Source organism: Haliotis asinina, chromosome 15 (genome assembly GCF_037392515.1).
Source record: "Haliotis asinina isolate JCU_RB_2024 chromosome 15, JCU_Hal_asi_v2, whole genome shotgun sequence".
Taxonomy (NCBI): Eukaryota; Metazoa; Mollusca; class Gastropoda; order Lepetellida; family Haliotidae; genus Haliotis; species Haliotis asinina.
The window spans coordinates 11,801,928-11,820,680 of record NC_090294.1 but is presented as its reverse complement, the minus strand read 5'-3'; the positions used below and the strand labels follow the sequence as shown (position 1 = coordinate 11,820,680).

At 41.3% G+C, this 18,753-nt stretch overlaps 1 protein-coding gene across 1 annotated transcript in view; it reads left to right on the top strand.

Moving 5' to 3' along the window:
• Positions 1–1,995: 1,995 nt before the first annotated feature.
• Positions 1,996–18,753, top strand: part of LOC137266292 (uncharacterized) — a 29,391-nt gene continuing 12,633 nt past the window's right edge. The window contains exons 1-3 of the mRNA XM_067801778.1: positions 1,996–2,133; positions 3,008–3,058; positions 7,737–7,788. Coding sequence (XP_067657879.1) covers positions 1,996–2,133; positions 3,008–3,058; positions 7,737–7,788 — 241 coding nt within the window. The remainder of the gene's footprint in view (positions 2,134–3,007; positions 3,059–7,736; positions 7,789–18,753) is intronic.

The window sequence follows — 18,753 nt, the reverse complement described above, 5'->3', positions numbered from 1 at the left end:
CAAGGTCGCTGACCTTGTTGGCACATGCCATCGTATCCCAACTGTATAAGTCCATGTTGATGTTGGTGTGTTGTCATTACGTCAGAAGACTCTTGTGTTAACCCGAGTTTTTTTGACGTACCGGAGACTCGGTGTTGTTTGACATTACGTCAGTAAGCATTTGTGTTGACCCGGGGCTGTTTGACATTCCGTCCGTAGAGTCTAACGCTGACTCGAGGTTGTTAGTCAGTAGATATTTGTGTTATCTAGGCTTTGCTTGACATAACGTCAGTATAGACTTGTGTTGACTCGAGGTTGTTCGACATTACGTCAGTAGACACTTGCTTTGTATCGGGTTTGTTTTGACATTCCGTCCGTAGAGTCTAACGCTGACTCGAGGTTGTTAACATTACGTCAGTAGATACTTGTGTTGTCTAGGCTTTGCTTGACATAACGTCAGTATAGACTTGTGTTGACTCGTGGTTGTTTAACATTACGTCAGTAAGTGTTTGTGCTGACCCAAGGTTGTTTCCTATTACGTCAGTAGTCACTTGTGTTGACCCGATGTTGTTTGACATTACGCTAGAAGGCTGTTGTGTTGACCCGATGTTGTTTGAATTTACGTTAGAAGACACTTGTGTTGACATTGCGTTTGACTCTGCTGTTGTTTGACGTGCGGTCATTATGTATCCTAGAGAGTGAGTGTTTCACATGACCTCAATACAATTACGGGGTATATTTTGCAATACGTGAGTCCATCTATGCGATCATTTGTTGATCGCATTGCCTTCATATACAGTGAAAGAGTGAGTATAGTTTACCGTCACCTTTTGTAGTCTTCCACCTATATCACGGCAGGGGACGCCTGAAATGGTCCTTACACATTGTACCCATGTGGGGAATCAAACCCAGCGAACGCTTTAACCAATAGGCTTCCTCACTATCCTCCCTTTATGCAGTGAAATAAAACCAATCATTGCATTCTCCACCGCACTATAGTAAAGATCAATAATTACTGAAACTAACAGTCGATATCGATGCTGAAAAGTAAACATGAACTATTTCCTTTCAATGTAACTGACGCCATATGATATCGACAAGACATATGCTGTTTCAAGAATTCCACTCTTAATGAATGGTCAGAATGTTAGATCGGAGACCGGTGATGACCTGTTGACCTCCGATTAAACACACACATGTGTCTTGGATATCCCTCAACTTTGGTTCAATAAATACCATTTCATTCCATGTGACACGTTCTAAGTCTAATTCAAAAACCTCTTCTTGACAGTCTCGAAGCTTTCTTGAAAAGGTTCATCATCTCGTTCACTGATACTCCATGCAATGGTTGACGTGTACTATCAAAGGTTGTTCTAATAGTAAAGCTTTGCCTCAACGTTGATCGACGTGCAGGTTGCAGCCTGTCCAGGTTTTGAATAATTTGCATTTTCCTTTTTATAGTTATAAATACGTAAACATCTTCCTGGCACATACCAGTGAACCACCTTGTCATGTTCGGTACGTTTCTCTGGTTGGAAGACAGTAAATGTAAACTTTGGGATTACCTTTACCAGAGAACTGGCGGAGTGAGTATGGTTGTACAGTTGTTGTTAAATGACAGCAGGGGACACCAGATCTGCCCTTCACATATTATATCTATGAGGAGAATCGAACCCGATCTTTCAGCGTAACGAATGAATGTTTTGACCACTAGGCTACCTTTCCGTTTCAGCTGATAAGAGTATGTAAAACTGAAATGATAAAAGTATGTTTAAGGGTACGTAAACCTGCGTCGCCAGTAGGCCTAAAGTTGCGTAATATTGAACCAAGTTGCTGTACAGAGTTGGGTCCCTTAGATAGCCAAAACATACCTTTGTTGGTTCGAATGCCACTTCGCTCCGGTACCTTCGTATCATACTCTTACTCATGGATTTCCCACAAGTGATCAACATGTGACTCCCGCATCAAGTCGTTTTCACTCAACGTTACAGGTAGTTCCTGTAGTCAGTCAGGAAAATGCTCAGCCAGCTCCCCCCACCCCCACCCACCCCCCACCCCCCACCCTCGCTCACATACACTGAACCAGACAATCCAGTGATCAGCAGCATGAGCATCGATCTGCGCAACTTGGAGCCAATGTCATGTGTCAACCAAGTCAGCGGGCCTGACCTCCGGATCCTTTTTGTCCCCTCTTATAACAAGTATTGCCGCCTTTTATGGCAAGCATAGGTTCTACCCCGAATCTTCACTGGTTCCAAAGTTGTGACATTATAAATGTATCTTGCAAAGTAATGACATCGGGCACTCATATCCTGCATTCATGTCATGTCCGTCACATTACATGATGTAAGAATAGACTAACGGGGTCGCGGGTCAGGCTCAATGACTTGGTTTTCACTGTCACGTGTCATCGGTTCCCAATTGCGTAGATCGATGCTGTTGATCACTGGATTGTCTGGTCCAGATTTTCTTATTTACAAAACGCCACAATATGGCTTGAATATAGCTGAGTGCGGCGTAAAACTACTCACTAACTCATTATAAGAAGGACATAAATATACGATGCCACGTTGTGACTTCATATCCCTGAAAATATGAAAATCACCTCCAGTGTTTATTTACACATGCCTTAAATCATTCAAATATGACACCACCTGTTCAATATTCGCGTCTACTGCACCTGTGCTCATATTAAAGTAGAAGTTGAGAAAATCGTTATTTGATTTTGTACGCTTTGGGCAACAAATGAGATTCCCCGTGCAAAGGCGAAGGAATGTCGAATCAATATAGTTTCACTTTGGCAGCATATTGTAATAATAGCGTTTGAAGAAATTATGCACTCAAGTCATCGTCTACAAACAACGCATTCAGATGGTGTGCAACGTCGCAGATAACAGTTAGACCCAGTTTAGAAAGCACATAGGGTGCTTGTGTACAGATATCACAGAACCGACGTGTGGATGTGCCTAACTGGGAACATCCTCCATGGCGTTAGGTGTTGGTTTAACTGTTCTCGTTTTTCCTTCAGGCACCCTTGTTTAATGGAGTACCAGTGCTGAACGGCATCCATGAACGAAAGGTAAGATCATGTTATCAATACATTTATTTTTTTAAAATAATGTTCATAGCCTTATTCAGTCCCATACGTCCACTCACTGTTAATTTGACTGAAACCTGCCTCGATATAACGAAAATACATGTACGCATAGGATTGCCACACATGTAAGGGTGCAGCTATGCTAAGCAAGTAGGAAGTCAGACATATGTGATGGTGAGACTTACACACGTGTGTATTCATTAATAGTTTGTAGACAGGGTCATTGTATATATGAATGTGGACAGTTATCGATTTTCGAAGATATTTTCGAGTCATGACTATGCTGTACGGCATGCTGCAGACATGCTGTGATATGTGTGCGAACTAAGAGGAATCTTTGTAAGAAAATCCACCATCGACTGTGTGTGGTGTTATTTTGACTCACGTAGTGTTTGATGACAACGATTCATTCTTCTCACTCGATGCTGGAACAAGGCCGATAGGCCAAAAAAGAACCACCAAGTCTTATTTAATGTTACTGTGTGGAGATATAGCCCGTACATCACCCCCAAGGGGGAAATTAATCTACTGTTATATGTTGCAAGCCTGGGCTGCGCCCATCCTGTCAGGGGGGACAAATTTATCAAGCAATCTAGGAAATAAGTCCAGGTTTTTTCATCAGCAGCTGTCGAGCGAAACACATTTATTGGTGATGATTCGCCTTGGAGTCGGTCGGTGGTGAAATTGGGTGGATTCTGATAAGACGGGCTGTTCACGATAACAAAACCAGTGCATGGCACGTATGTCGATGTAATAATCGCCTCATCGGTTTTGATGACTCCTCGTGATGTCTGACTGACAAACACGATTGTCTGAGTGTGATCTCCGGTGTGTAAAAGGTGTACGTTGATGGCAGCTCGGGCAGAGGTTATCCACGCATGCTACTGTTTGTTCCGGGTCGAACGCTCCCCCACTTTGTATCTGTGCTCTGCCGCCACGGGGGTGATATGATCCTTCCGCATGTTAACACCTCGTGGGAAGGAGATCAGAGCATCAACTTGCGCAACAATTTCAAAACAGTGCTAACTAACAAGCGATCAGTTGTTCCATCACGGCTGTTGTGTAATCGGAGAGAATAAATACTAGTTAATATATTAATCGGAGTGAGTGAGAATGTCGCCACGTTTAGTAACGAATCAAACGCTGGTCTTCATGAGATCGAAGCGAGTATACATCCTAAGTGATTATGGTTTTACGCCGTTTTTATCAGTACTTCAGCAATATACTAGCGGGGAACATCAAGAATCGGTTTCACGCAATGCACCCACTTGGGGAATCGAACCCGAACTTTCGCGTGACGAGCGGAAGGTTTAACCACTAGGCTATCCCGCCAACAGGCAGGGTACCAAGAGTTCAGCGTGACTTTGAAAGATGGTAGGGTGGCCTAGTGATGAAACACATGCTTGGGTTTGATTCCCTAAAAGGGTGTAATGTGTGAAGTCAATTTCCGGAGTCCCTCCTCCTTGATCTTGCTGAAATCTTGCCATAGATGTCGTAAAACCAAACTCACGGTTGCATACGCTGACATCATCACACAGGCAACATGTTGTTTCCTCACATCCAGTTTACTTTCAACACACGTTTAAATTACTGTTAGAGTGTTACCTCTACGTGAGATCTAGACGCTTAACAACATGTAAATAAAACAATAACAAGCTCGTAGCGGCTGTAGCAACATATTTTAAACAAACGCCAGTTATGTTAATTTATTGATTTCGATGACGTGAGGTTTTCCATGTTACCGAGAGAGTAACTGTAGGTGATGCGTAATTAATTGTTGTTGAAATGTTCTCGCATCAGATGAGGGAGAAAATTCCTTATTTCTAACGAGAACAGACTGTGCTCTTTGTGCAAGTTCAGCAGCTTAAATAATGACTATCGACTTAAACAGGTTTTTGCCTTCTCTGCCAAGAGACCTATTCCCTCTCGAAACCTTCGGGGCCGTATCAAAGTTATGGTTTCGTAAAAACGAAAAACAAGCAGAACAAATAAAAAAAATGTCATATTTAATTAACAAGACTTCTACCCCAATGTCGCTTTTAATGAAGTCTGTGATCACCAAACCATAAATGTTAATTCATAAAAGGAAATATTGAACATTGAACCATACACATGAAGAATATCTAAATGAAATTAGATTAGTATGAAACAAGCCCTCGAAGTAACGCCAGCGTAACCTAGCGTTAAAGTGTCGCCTTCGACCACATTGCAAAGCGCCGTCCGAATCCGTTTGTGACCATAAGGGATAGATGATGGAAACGTGTTGGACACTGTGGGTCTGGCTCTGCTTTAACTGTTGGTAGGAAACAGGGTGCTTCTGGCGATTGATGGTCTCATCAGTTGCAAAAACAGGGAAATAAAGTTAGTGCCGTGCTATTGACACTTCATGTATTGCAGACCCGTGCAGGCATCTTTAAACCAAATCGATGGGGTTACTCAGCAACACGTTCCAGAAGAGTCTCAGGAAACGATTATCCCAAAAGCATTTTGTTGAGAGTAAATACGATTAAAAGAAAATCGCGAAGGCATATTGCAATCTATCTGGAAGAGGAAATTATTAAGCTTCAATTCACAAACACCTTATTCTAAATGGATTTGAACATTTTCAATTTCGAAATACATTATTAAGGTATGAAATGTGGCATTTTGAACAATCCTATCACAGTTGGTAACTGGAACTCATCATCACACGTTTCATAGTAACGCTGCTAGGATATTCATCAGAGGGCAATATTCAAGAGTCCATGATCTATCGCGTATATATTGTGCAACTGGAAACCGCTGGAAAGAAACCGAAAATAAAGACTTAAATCAAAATGTCGAAAATAAATCATTTTAGCTATGGGAAGTGATAGTTTTATATCGATCGCATTTCACAACACACATCATGTCTTTCTCTGCAGGTGTATGTTCGTGTTAGTGTGAATCACTTACAGTTAAAAACAATAGTCTTCCACAGAAAGTAGAAACCTTCATTAGAAGTAACATAACGTTTCTCAGTATATTCTTAGGTTCACATCAGCTGGTTCATTCCCCGTATTCTGAGCAATGCAAAAGGACGTTGGAATGATACATTCGCCTTTTGTCAGAATGTGTAATGGCGGACTTTGACACCCATCAATGCCAAAACTCACCATAGTCTATGATTCTCACAAAGAGAAATTGGTTTCAAAAGGATTTTTCAATTTGAATTTCTTTGTGACACATTGATTGTTTATGTTAAACATTGAAACAGCTTTCACTATCGTCATTCAATGATGTGTTAACGCTGTGCTACCGTAGACTGACGATTAACCTTTGACCTACTGATTTCTTGTTGACTAATTCTCAAGAATACTCAACGTCTGTAGTCACTGGTACTCATGAATAAGCAAAAGATGAAAATCCAATATGTTCTATAAATTCTTGTTAGCTGGGAATAATCACAAAACGCAAAGCCAGTGTCGGTTTACTGATGAGAAGTGAGTGCATGTGGTTTTACGCCGTTTTAGCAAAATTATCCAGACACTGGACAAAGGAACAGGTTGTCCTGATCAAAGGGGTTTCAGTGTAGGTGACCATTCAACGATCCGTTTCTTTAAGAAATGCTTCAAGGAGGAACACATATTGGCCTTCATTGCTTCATTGCACATATTAACCTTCTAATAAAAGACCTCATTAAACGCTTCAAGCATTAGGATCTTAATTATTGTGCCAATTGTATGTAAGAGAGTAAATGACCTATTTGCTACCGGAGAGGTAGGAAATGCTTAAACACGCCCGAACGCCTGGTGTCTATAGCTTTCACTGATTCATACTTTTGATTTTCTCTCCTATACTGCCTTTAATTGAGTCTTATTATTCTCTGGCACATGCCACATTTTAATGCAGGTTTGGACAGTGTTATCACTAACTTGCTAAGGGGCCGTTCTAAAGTTATATGGAGAAGCATGTGCAATGTGAGTGGCAACCCCGACACAGATAACGCACAAAGTAAGTGCCAACACCTCCACCCACCTACCCGCACATCACAATCACCTGCATGCCACCTACAAAGTCAGTGAAAACCTTGTGTACAAAATTGAGGACAACACCCTCCCCAACCTCCCTCCCCAGGAAGCAATGAGTGAATCCCTTAAAATCATCATCGGACACCACCACCCACCCCAGCCATATACAATACAACGTCCCTAACATAAGGATAAACTACAGGCAAAGGAAAATGGCTGTAGGCATTGAGCGCAGTCATACCGAAAGTCTACGGTTTCGGCCCCAAAACACATTTGGGACTCATACCCGAAATGATAGGATCGCGTCTTGTTTGGACAAAGCGATTCTTCTTACAACGTAGCTGGTAATTGCCAGATGTAATTTTGAAGATTAACGTCATGTAATACACTTTGTGCTATTATTCAAATATATCTTGACCTTCTTACATGATATCTTTTACCATTATATTCTCGATGACACCAGTTAGATATGCACGTATGAATTACTTATCCATGGAACAAGTAATGCTTGAAATGTTAATATGATTCTGGGAAATATATATTATTATTGTCAGAAAATATTAGAACTTAAAATTTGAAATATCAACGGACAAAAAAACGTTGGAGGTATCGGTAATTCACATGTGATTGAATCTGTGTAGTTTTTATGGCTTTTCACATTGTTATCCTAGCGAAGGAAATTTGATCCTATCTACACGGTGTTTAAGGAGCCAAGTCACCAAAGTAGGCTGTTTCGAAATATCAATGTCTAAAAGAATGTTCACAAAACGCCGTTTAGGCTCTATTTTAAGAGACGTTTCATATAACGTTAATAGATACATGCTTTGAAACTTCTGCCATTATTTGTTTACGTATTGGAAAAAGAATGGGTACCCGATGTGCTTTTGTTTGTGTTAATATAACCAATGAAGGGATATAAAATTCGGTCTGTCCATCGACTATCGGGTCATGTGTCTTCATTTTCCTGAATACAGTCATGTTGGTCCTGAAAGTGATCGTGGAATGTGTACATTTGTGTATGTCTTAGATATTGTAAGCTTTGACTTGGTAATTGTCGTGTTTATAGATCTATTAACGTACAACAGGTGAACGTATGGTAAATATGCTTCAGTTTACAATTTGCGTACCTGCTTACGATGGCCATTCAGGAAACAGTAACTCGTTGGTGGGTGGTCAATTAGTTTGTTGTCTGGAAATATAACCCTTAAAGATGAGTCGTATGTATGATTCGGAGTATATCACGTGTTTCGGAATCATTTTCATTTACTGTATTAACACCCGCTGTTTTCGAAAAGGTGACAAATCCATCCCCATACATTCACAGGCAAGATAATGTTTTATTGACAAATAACCCAATCATGGTAAGGAAACAGCACAGTCAAGGAGGACATTGCATCAAAGTTTTGTCACTGATGCATAGAATGACAAACTTCTTCCACATGTCTACATGAACCTAGTGAAAGCTTCACTGGAGCCTTACTGTTGTAACTTGATCGAATAACAAAAGTCTTCGTGGACCCTTCGCGAATGTACTTCAAAACGACAACATACAACCTTAAGGCCGTGAATCTTTATGCATGGAAAAATATAAACATACGAATCAGCTTCATCTGTCTCCTGTATGGTTAGATCATTTGGGTTGATCAGTGGGGAGACACAGGCTAGCTGAACAGGTATCGTTATTGAACAGATAAAATTATCGCTGTGCCCGAAGCCAAAATTACCTTCATTGTTAAAATGCCTTGTTTTGACTTGTCAATAAGAGCAAAAATGAAAAATTAAAACACAACCTCTAATGTATTTATCCAGAAATCAACAATACTACCATTTCATGTGATATCCCTGTTTGCTTGATATCCATTAGATGATGGCACTTACATTTGGCATACCCTCCTCTGGTAGGTCTTCTCGATGGAGGCACATAGTGTCATGTTTCGTTTCGTTTTTAAAGAAATATGTTTGAGATGATTTATGTTTATGTTTCATAAAAAAATTTCAATGTTTGTCACCATTGTATCCATAGTCATGGATTGCATTCGTCCTTTTGCCATTCATTCACCGAAAGCCGACCTCCCTCCTTATTCAGGGGTAGCCTTATGGTACATGCATTCACTCGTACCATTTGGAGTTCCTGTTCGGGTATACTTGCTATGGATTTACGATATCCCACTGTGCCAGTATAGTATAAAGTAAGTCAGTATAAAGTTATTCAGAACCTTTTCACTTTTTTTGGACTTTAATTGTAAATGTTTACCCATTCTTCCTGAAATGCAACCTTAAACTAGTAAACTTGATCAGTTTCATCTCAAATTTTCTGAACCTCAGTCTCAAACGAGACTGTTTTACTTCAGCTTTGAAACCGGTACATTTTCCCCTAGCGAGAATGTCTCCATTATTTAAGTGAAAAACCCATCAGTTATACTTTTTTTATGAACACCTCCAAACGTACACTCCAGCAGCAATCATATCCTATTCTCCAGCTATATAATTACTGCATTTTCCAATTTGTACCTGTAATGATATATCAGGCACGTAACTCGAGCCCGATTGTTTCAATGACCCAGCGTTTACTGCGCTGATAAGACGAGTGTCTGGCTTTCCTCTTCAGCCTCATTTGTCGAGAACTATCTCCTCACCTCGGGAAGAAGCAACGTTGATGCTAATTACGTACTACACGCTTAAGAAGAGAAAAAACCGCCTGAACTTGATCACTTAGCTTTCTGAGATGGACGTGCTTCGACACGTTTACTGCTAATCTGCCTATTGGGAGGGCGCCTCTAATATCCAGTGCCGGGCAGTTGGGAGACTCCTTACTCAAGATATTGTCGACAGACCAAGGCGTGAGCCCCATGAGTCCATGCTTCTGTTTGATAGACTAGCCATGCAAAAGAGGCAATACTTATCTCAATATATCTCCGTGTTTCCGACTGCTATACTGTTATAATGGTAGTCGTTGCTGTATTTCATCATGGGCTGTCTCAGTCGGTCTGCTTCGTGGTTGATGGACGATATTTTCTTTGAAGTGTCTTATTGAATACTGCTTATAATAATCATAATAATAACAAGGTCAAAACCACAAAGGTGTTTGCGGCGCCTGTCTTCTCCTATTCCTTTAGAGTAGTTGAATAGTACTAAGCAAGACATCAATGATGTTGGCCACCTTACTGGAAGAGTCACATCTGACAACAAAGCTCACCTCATTCGTTCCTGTTAATCGTCAGACTTTAAATTTTGTCGTTCAATTTGGAAAGTCGGGGATTGATAAGTGTGGAGGATAATGTTGATGTTTGGGGTTGGGGTTCTTTTACACAAATTTAAGTATAGGATGATACCCTTGTGAAGCATGTCAATATTCGTTATAAACCAAGAATTCAACAGTTATTTTAATGTTAAAGTTGAAGTTATTCACGAGGTATACCCAGAGTCGGCCATTCAATAAGACGCTTTCAGAGGAACCTATACATGCAGCTTGTGGGAAAACGAATAGCAATCCAACCCACTCCTTTGTCGGATTAAGTCGATTTGACATGAAAATGAAATAGGGGGATTTCGTATGCGGCCCAGAACCAGTCACTTCCCACTCACAATGACCAAAAAAAGAAAGTGATAACATGAAACGTCAACTTGCAATGAATTCACAGAGACTTTCCAACACCTCTTCAGAGGATGTTTTTCCTTGGTACAAACAGCATGTCTGAAACGACATGATACCATCTTCGCCATGCCTTGACCCCTAGTTCCATCCTTGCATATGTCCAGGAAAATGTCCATGGAAAATGTCCACGGAAAATGACACGTCTTTAGAAGTATTCAGAGCTTAGGTTTTACTTTCATACGTACAGGAGCTTGCTAGTGCAACTAAAATTTTTAGGGGTGACGCATTTTGACGTGTATGAGCGAGAAATGACATGCTTGTGCTCAGACGGTTTTGATGATGATGCTATCGAGCTGCAGTACCTATGTAGGCTATAACCCATCTAGACCACAACACCGTTAGTTCATGTAAAATCGCGGACGAAACTTCCAAAACGCTAACAGAAGTGACGTTTTTAAACTCGTTGCGTTATCATGGCCGATTTCACCTTTGTATGTTTGTGTGGACGCTCATTATGCGTTATGGTATTGTTAGTAACAGCAACAACCGTTAATCAGGGAACAGTAGCATAAGATAAGGGATGTGAAGATGAAACTTTGGAAACAGCAAAAACACCGCTCATTATATCGGAGAACAGGGTTCGAGTCCTCTCATGGGAAAGAAATGTGAACATCCTTTAATTATGCTCAACGCGACATGATCCTGTATTCCTTAACAGTATACATAATCGAAGTTTGTAAGTTCATGAGAAATATCTGCCACACGCTTCCTTTGCACGACGTTACCATGGACATATATTTATAAATTCATTATTAAAAATGATGGTAAAGGTAACTATCGCGACAGATTAGCATATCCTTCCCAACCTTTGACAAACACATGCAAAGGAAAGTCAATTGTTCCTGAAAACATTTCTTCACGCATTGGGATGCCCATGATGACTGTAACTTATATATAATTGCTCCAGACATTCAGAAAGGCAGACATAAAAACGATCATGACATGAAAAGTGGGAAACATTCGGCCCATCCTCGTTCCTCATGCAATGTCACGTTAGAAATTGTAACATCGGCAGTTATGGTGTATCCCAAATTGCTGACTTTGGTTGCACTGGTGGAACCACAATTTACATAACCCAATACCATCAATCAATGCTGGCACGTTTTTTTTCTATATGGCATATTTCTTTTGGGTTAGTGTTCATAGCAATGTTTGGAATTGATTTTAACGACAGTCACAAAAAAAAACACATTCGGCAATTTATGTTTATTTCCAGCAACTTTTATTACCTGTGAGAGCGATGAGGGAATTATTCGGGGTTTTTTTTATTTCATGTTCCTCTCTATCACTGCAAGATAGTGCAGCATGCCGCTACAGATGCCGGCGACAGCAGCGTTGGAGATCAATGTTAATAGGCTTAACTCTGAGAAACGGCATAAAAAGACTGTTTGTCAGAATTGGCGGAGCGTTGTGAAGCGCCGCAGCTTTTATGGCCTGAATATTGAAGATCGTTTTCCTTTGGTGTAGTGTGATGTATGAACACCATACCATGCCTGTGGAAGAGGTTCCGTCATATTGTCTGATTTAACGAGATCTATGCGTAATTTAAGTGTTCTTTGAATAACTTTTGTCGTTGCGTCTTCTCTGAACGAATGCGAAACCTTTGAAGTTGTATTGACATGAAGAAGGGTGCCACTGAAGTGAAGAATGAAACAACACGCTGTACCTCGCCATTTGTATGGACACGTGCAGTGATATATACACATGCGAAATAGATCGATAGGCTGCTAGTACTCGGTTTTCCCCTTGGTTTTTAACTGATGCTAGTATTGAATGATGATTTGTTCCAAGCAGGATCAAACGCTAACAGTAAAAGTAGTCCCAATGCGCATTGTTTGCCTTTCCTTGAATGTACAGCCAATTCAGCCTTCACTAATGATCGGTAAATGTAATGAATAATGTATTATATAACGAGTTTTCGGGGACATTATTGTTATTTCTATCAGAAGCGACTGTGTGTTATTTGAGTGCATTAGCATAAGTGAAAGAGACACAGATGTTGGATGTGACAGCAGCAGGGGTGAGACGGTGTCAGCAGTATGCATAGCAGGGACACTATCGTTAGCAATAGTGGAGGACAGTGCCATTTGCTGAAATGGTGGAATCAGCATTATCAGTTGTAACAGAGATGAGTCAGTTTAGTTTAACGCCGCCTTTAGCAATATATTCCAGCACTGCCACGGCCGGGGGACACTAGAAATGGGCTTCACATATTGTACCCATGTGGGGAAAGTTGTAACAGTAGAGACAGCATCTATAGCAGTGTTGGGGGTGGTATCATTAGTTGTAATAGTTGAGACGGCATCTTTAGCAATAGTGAAGTCAGTGCCATTAACTGCAATAGCTGAGACGGCATCTTTAGCAATAGTGAAGTCAGTGCCATTAACTGCAATAGCTGAGACGGCATCTTTCGCAGTAGTGAAGTCAGTGCCATTAGTTGCAACAGTTGAGACGGTATTTTTAGCAATAGTGAAGTCAGTGCCATCAGTTGCAATAGTAGAGACGGCATCAAACGCATTAGTGGAGGCAGAATCGAAAACAACAACAGCAACGACAACATATCGGCTTCCACTGTAACAGAACATCGGTTGCAATAACAGTCATATTAGTTGCAGTTGTGGTCACATTATCATCGTTTGCGATAGCGGAAACTACAAACATGCCGGCAGGATTATCCTTGATTACAATATTCATTACAACAAGTACACTTAGTTTCGGTTTGGGTGGCTGTTGCCTTAATGCAACTGAGAACCCGTAGCCCATCTACATTTGCACTTGCAGCTTATTTGCAGTTGTGGTATGTTAATAGTGGCAGCAACAATTACAATTCTAAAGCCAAGTTACAGGTCCTAATGATTCAGCGTATGAAATAGCGGTTACACTAGCAGTTGCAATAGCGTTTGCACTATCTGTGGCACTGCAGCAGTGGCAGCAATTCCTGCAGCAGCATCAACAGTGATGACAATAGCAACAGTTGGGTATGTATTCATAATCGACCAATAACAAACAGTTTCAGTTTCGAATTACATTGACACTCTGCATTGCGTTGTATGGAATGACAGATAACATTCATGAGTGTTAAGTGGTATTCGCAGCTGATGAAGTAGATGATGGGGTGTGCGCAGCTGTGACAGAGGCAATGAATCAGTCTGCCAACATCCAGCCGTTGATAGATCTGTGCAGGTCTATCACACACATGGCAGCACGACTCCGCAGAGTGAGTTTAATTTTACGCCGCATCCAGTAACATTTCAGCCCTAAGACGGCGGTCTGTAAAGCATCGAGTCTGGACCAGACAATCCAGTGACCCACAGCATGAGCATCGATCTGCACAATTGGGAACCGATGGCGTGTGTCAACCAAGTCAGCCAGCCTGACCAAACGTTAGTCACCTCTTACAACATGCATGAAGATCAATATTCTAAGCTGAACCTTCACGGGAAACCCGTAATTGACAATTACGTAATCTTATAAATTACTGCTGGCATGTAGCTCATTGAGGTATTAACTCCACGAGGAGAATCACATGTTAATAATTCAGCTCAGACAGGACCAAATCCTGGGTGGCCTGACCCCGCCGTGTTTCACAACGAAGTTTACATTCATGTCTCTCGTCACCATCATGATCCCCATGCATCTCCTCCATCATGGGCGACCTGTGCTGCGACGGTGACCACAGCTCTGGCCGTATTGACCAGAGCGATCCGGGAAATGACTTCGTTCAGAACAGACTCAACGTAACGAGATACCATTGCTCGGGATTAGAGGTGGAAAGCCCTTTTCACATCTATCAGTTTCTGCGAGACACTTAATTTACTGGCTAATCCTGGGACAGGCCTCTGTTGGCCCCACTTCGATCGCCGTCCCTTGGGCTCAAGAACATACCACTGAATACACGCGCAGCCAGGGCAACACGTGATGTCGTTATGTAGACTACACGGGCACAACGTGTACCGGTTTCTTTTGGGGTTAGGAAGTCTCAAACATATTCTTGTCTGCATAAACCGCATTTGTTCACCTTAACCATGCTGTCTGTCCGTTATTAGTACATCTGGTGTTCTAAACCTACGTAAAACTGGATATAGTTAAGGTTACATTGTTTTCGTCTTTTTCTTGGATTATTGGTTCAACGCTCAACTCAACATTCTTCCACATAGATGGTCTAAGATAAGTGTAGGTGACCGACATCATGAGCATTGACCGCGACTGTGATCACCCAATACCACTGTCGTTTTCCTACAGGCGTGAATTCCTGAAGGCGAATTCCAACCCGTATCTTCGTATATGTCTGACTGTACTTTAAATGTCAAGTGGATGGAAAGTGTTTGGTTTGTATGTCCTCGGGATCGAAAAACCAATACACGTACTCCTTGTAAAGCATTATCAGCAAGAAACGCGATATGATGTCTGTAAATATTTGTGCAAGGTTTGGGGAACACAAATCATCTTTCATGGTTTCATCTCCTCATGATTATTAAATTTCTAATTACACAGAAAATGAATTGACACCCAAAATTCATGGCAGGTTTGGCTTGGCAAGCGGAATGTAATACAGCTGCATCATGTTCTTGTGTAATGAGTCATATGGTTTGGAAGAATACTGACTGTAGCTCCGTCGCCCTTTGGTGAAAACATGAAATACTTTAAAACCGTACCAGAGAGCTTGTTGTAAGAGGCGCTGACTTGCCTTCTTTGAGTGGCATCTTAGAAGTCTGGACGTACAATACAAAATGCGAATTTTAAGGATAACAACTTCTTCATTTCGTGAGTTGGACGTGACGCAGCTTCTTGTGTCGTTGTCAAACAGATAGAAAGAGACCTTTTCTGTTAACTTAATCGAGCCGTACACACATTCACAATACCTGCATGATATCTGAAACAGCAATACATTGCACCGTTCGTGATTGCTCTTACATTCCTGTGTTCACTACTAAATAGCTTTCCACCTTTGCTTAAGCTTGCTTCATATACAGATGTTATCATAACAGGCAAAACTTGATAAGTGGAGCCTTTTAAAACCACAACTTGTTATTATTGTTATGTATGTTAAGCTGAGCTTTCAGAGACAGCACCTGTTTTCTAAATTATCAGTATTCTTATACTTCTGTCATTAAACAATCAATTGTATTTTTTAACATTTCCCTCACCTCATTGCAATACTGGGTCGGTGTGGTCGCCATGTGCCTAAAGCATTCACTCGTCAGGTTCGATTCCCCACTTGGATGCAGTGTGTGAAGCTCATTTCTGGTGTGCCCCGCCGTGATATAGCTGGAATATTGCTAAAATGGCGTAAATCTGAACTCACTCACTCCCTGGGACTACATTCTCCGTTTACTTCCATCAAAATAGCGCTCCTTTTCAATAAGAATTGGGTTGTTTCTTACTGCCAGATATATTTCAAGGTAGGCGACTGTCTGACCATGGTCAATAAGTACAATAAGATTGACCACAACGTTAAACCCCATTACACCTCATTACAGGATGATGACGATTGCAGTACAAGAGATTGAAGACAATCGGCAACCCTCGCCATGTTGTCTAATGCCACTAGTCCCCCCTGTATCTTCTGGGCTTTCAACGCTTATCTAGACCACGATCTCCGTCATGTTATATATTCAGTGTCTCCACTCCTCGCGTTCCGGAAAGCGGTTTTTTGACAGGCGACGCGTCTACTGCGATCATCCGGAATATTCCCCATTTCGTGCAGACGGTACTAATGCTCCTTCATTAACTCATAGAAATACGACGTCGCCAACAGTGTGGCTGTTGACGTTACTATAACCCGCTGTCGTCTTCTTCTCTCGCCCAGACACGTTGTGTCAGCGCCATTGCTGTTCCTCTTCCTTAAGACAACACTGAGGGGAAAGATTTACGTTACTGCTGTCAACATATTCTTTGTTAAATTGGTCATAAATCTTGCAAAGGAATTCTTCGGGCGATAGGTTTTAACGCTAAAGGTTTTAGGGGATTACCCAGCGAGGGACCGCGGTTCCAGTCATTGTCGTATTCACAAACCTAGCATTTCATCATTACAAGGAATAATTACTTTTCGGCTGCCTTGTAGTCAAGGTTTCTGAACTTTGATTGGTATGGTTGGATTGGAAAGACAGGAAGTTTAATGGGAAGAAACCGTCAGAGCTCGTCACAGTGAAGCATCTGCACTGCCAGGAGTTACTAAGCTGTTTCCGTTTGTTTGGCAACTGTCTGCTACAATACTGCGCTTTATTTGACTGTTTGAAGAAAGATCATCTGCTATAAGTATTTACTCGATCCACTTGAGAGCCGACTGCGAAGACCATGGTTCGATTCGTTTCGCACATTAGCCTAGAAACAAGAAACAAGACCAGGAAACATCTTACAACTTTCAAGGACAAGATGAGGTCAGAAAGGCTATTGACGTTCAATTTGGATGAAACATGTTACTTGCGTGTTATTGACCATATCACCATGGCAGTGCATGCCACAGCCATACTTATTATTACTGACATTTTTATTTGTTAATTAGTTTTTAAGGCATGTCGGTAAGTAAGTAAACTGGACTAGTGGTGTCTAAACGAGAGTCGGCAATTGCTTTAGTAGAGATGTATTCGTTGTTTAACACTACACACGGAACTATTCCAGAACTGTAATAGTGGCAGTCTGTGAAAAATCTAGTCTGGACCAAACAAAGTATTTGACAACGACATGAGCACCAGTCTATGCTGTCTACGCAACACAATGACATGACACCGAATCCCGTTCATAAGTCACCTCTTACGTGTGCGATCCAGCAGTAGCAGTAGTAGTAGCAGCAGCAGTAGCAGCAGCAGCAGCAGTAGTAGTAGTAGTAGTAGTAGTAGTAGCAGCAGCAGTAGCAGCAGCAGTAGCAGCAGTAGCAGCAGTAGTTGTAGTAGTAGTAGTAGTAGTAGTGAGTATGTTTAGCTGTACGCCGCTTTAAACAATATTCCAGGAATATCACAGCGGGGGGCACCAGACATGGGCTTTATTCATTGTACCCCTGTGGGGAATCGAGCCCGTGACGAGCAAACGCTTTTAACCATTAGGTTACCTCAAGTAGTAAGATCAGAAGCAGTAGGATAGTGTTAATATTATTGAAATGGTTAGCCCATTTAGGTGTCGTTTACTTGTTTATTTACATAATGTTCATCCCTATTTAGCTATAAACGACTTGTAGAACATGTTTTGAGATCAATACTCTTTTATCGTGACGTTGATGGCATGAATATAATACAACATATGAATGTTCGCAAATTGTGTTCGTTTATCCCAGATTAACACTTACAAACTCAAAACAGTTTGCGACAAAAGTTGACGTTAATAACTTGATGAATAATGCCGACCGGTTGACCGAAGGATGACACAGAAACGCTAAATCAACAACTTGGAAGAATTCATTTTACGGTTAATGTTTACGTATTTGTAAATAGTATGCACTTCTATATCCTATGGTGTCTTTCTTATGTCGTACCATCTCATTAAACGTCAATTGTTATTCGCTGTCTTCCGGAGCGCGCGCTCCAAAGATCCTCTGTGATAACACGGTTCGGGTTGAGATCTGCGATTTTGCAACTCTAATTGCCGTCACCCAGTACATGCGAGGCTCATCTGTCAAGCCAAATTACTTCTTTCACGTCGTTGCTAAGATAGCAGATATTTAAAATGAGTCGTTACCCAAACCGGCTTCGTCGTTGGAACTTCTATAGCAAATCAGAACGGTAAAATATGGCCAGACATGTCGGAACAAGATTTGAGTGTGGTCGAAACATACCAATTGAACTATCGTGTCGCTCACACCGTACACGATGTTGCCAAATGCGTTTACGTCCCCGTTGAGCTGGCTGGTTCCACAAATTAGCGCCGGTTTGAGCGCATGACCCTCAACACCCTTTGATTGATTGTATCCCCTTACAATAGACTGCCCTTCATCAATGTGCTCCTTGAAAGGCGGTCCACTAGGGCAAACAAGTTTGAAATTGTAGCAATCGATACTGGAATTAAAATTGCTAGAATATCTGTTTTACCACCCGTTTCTA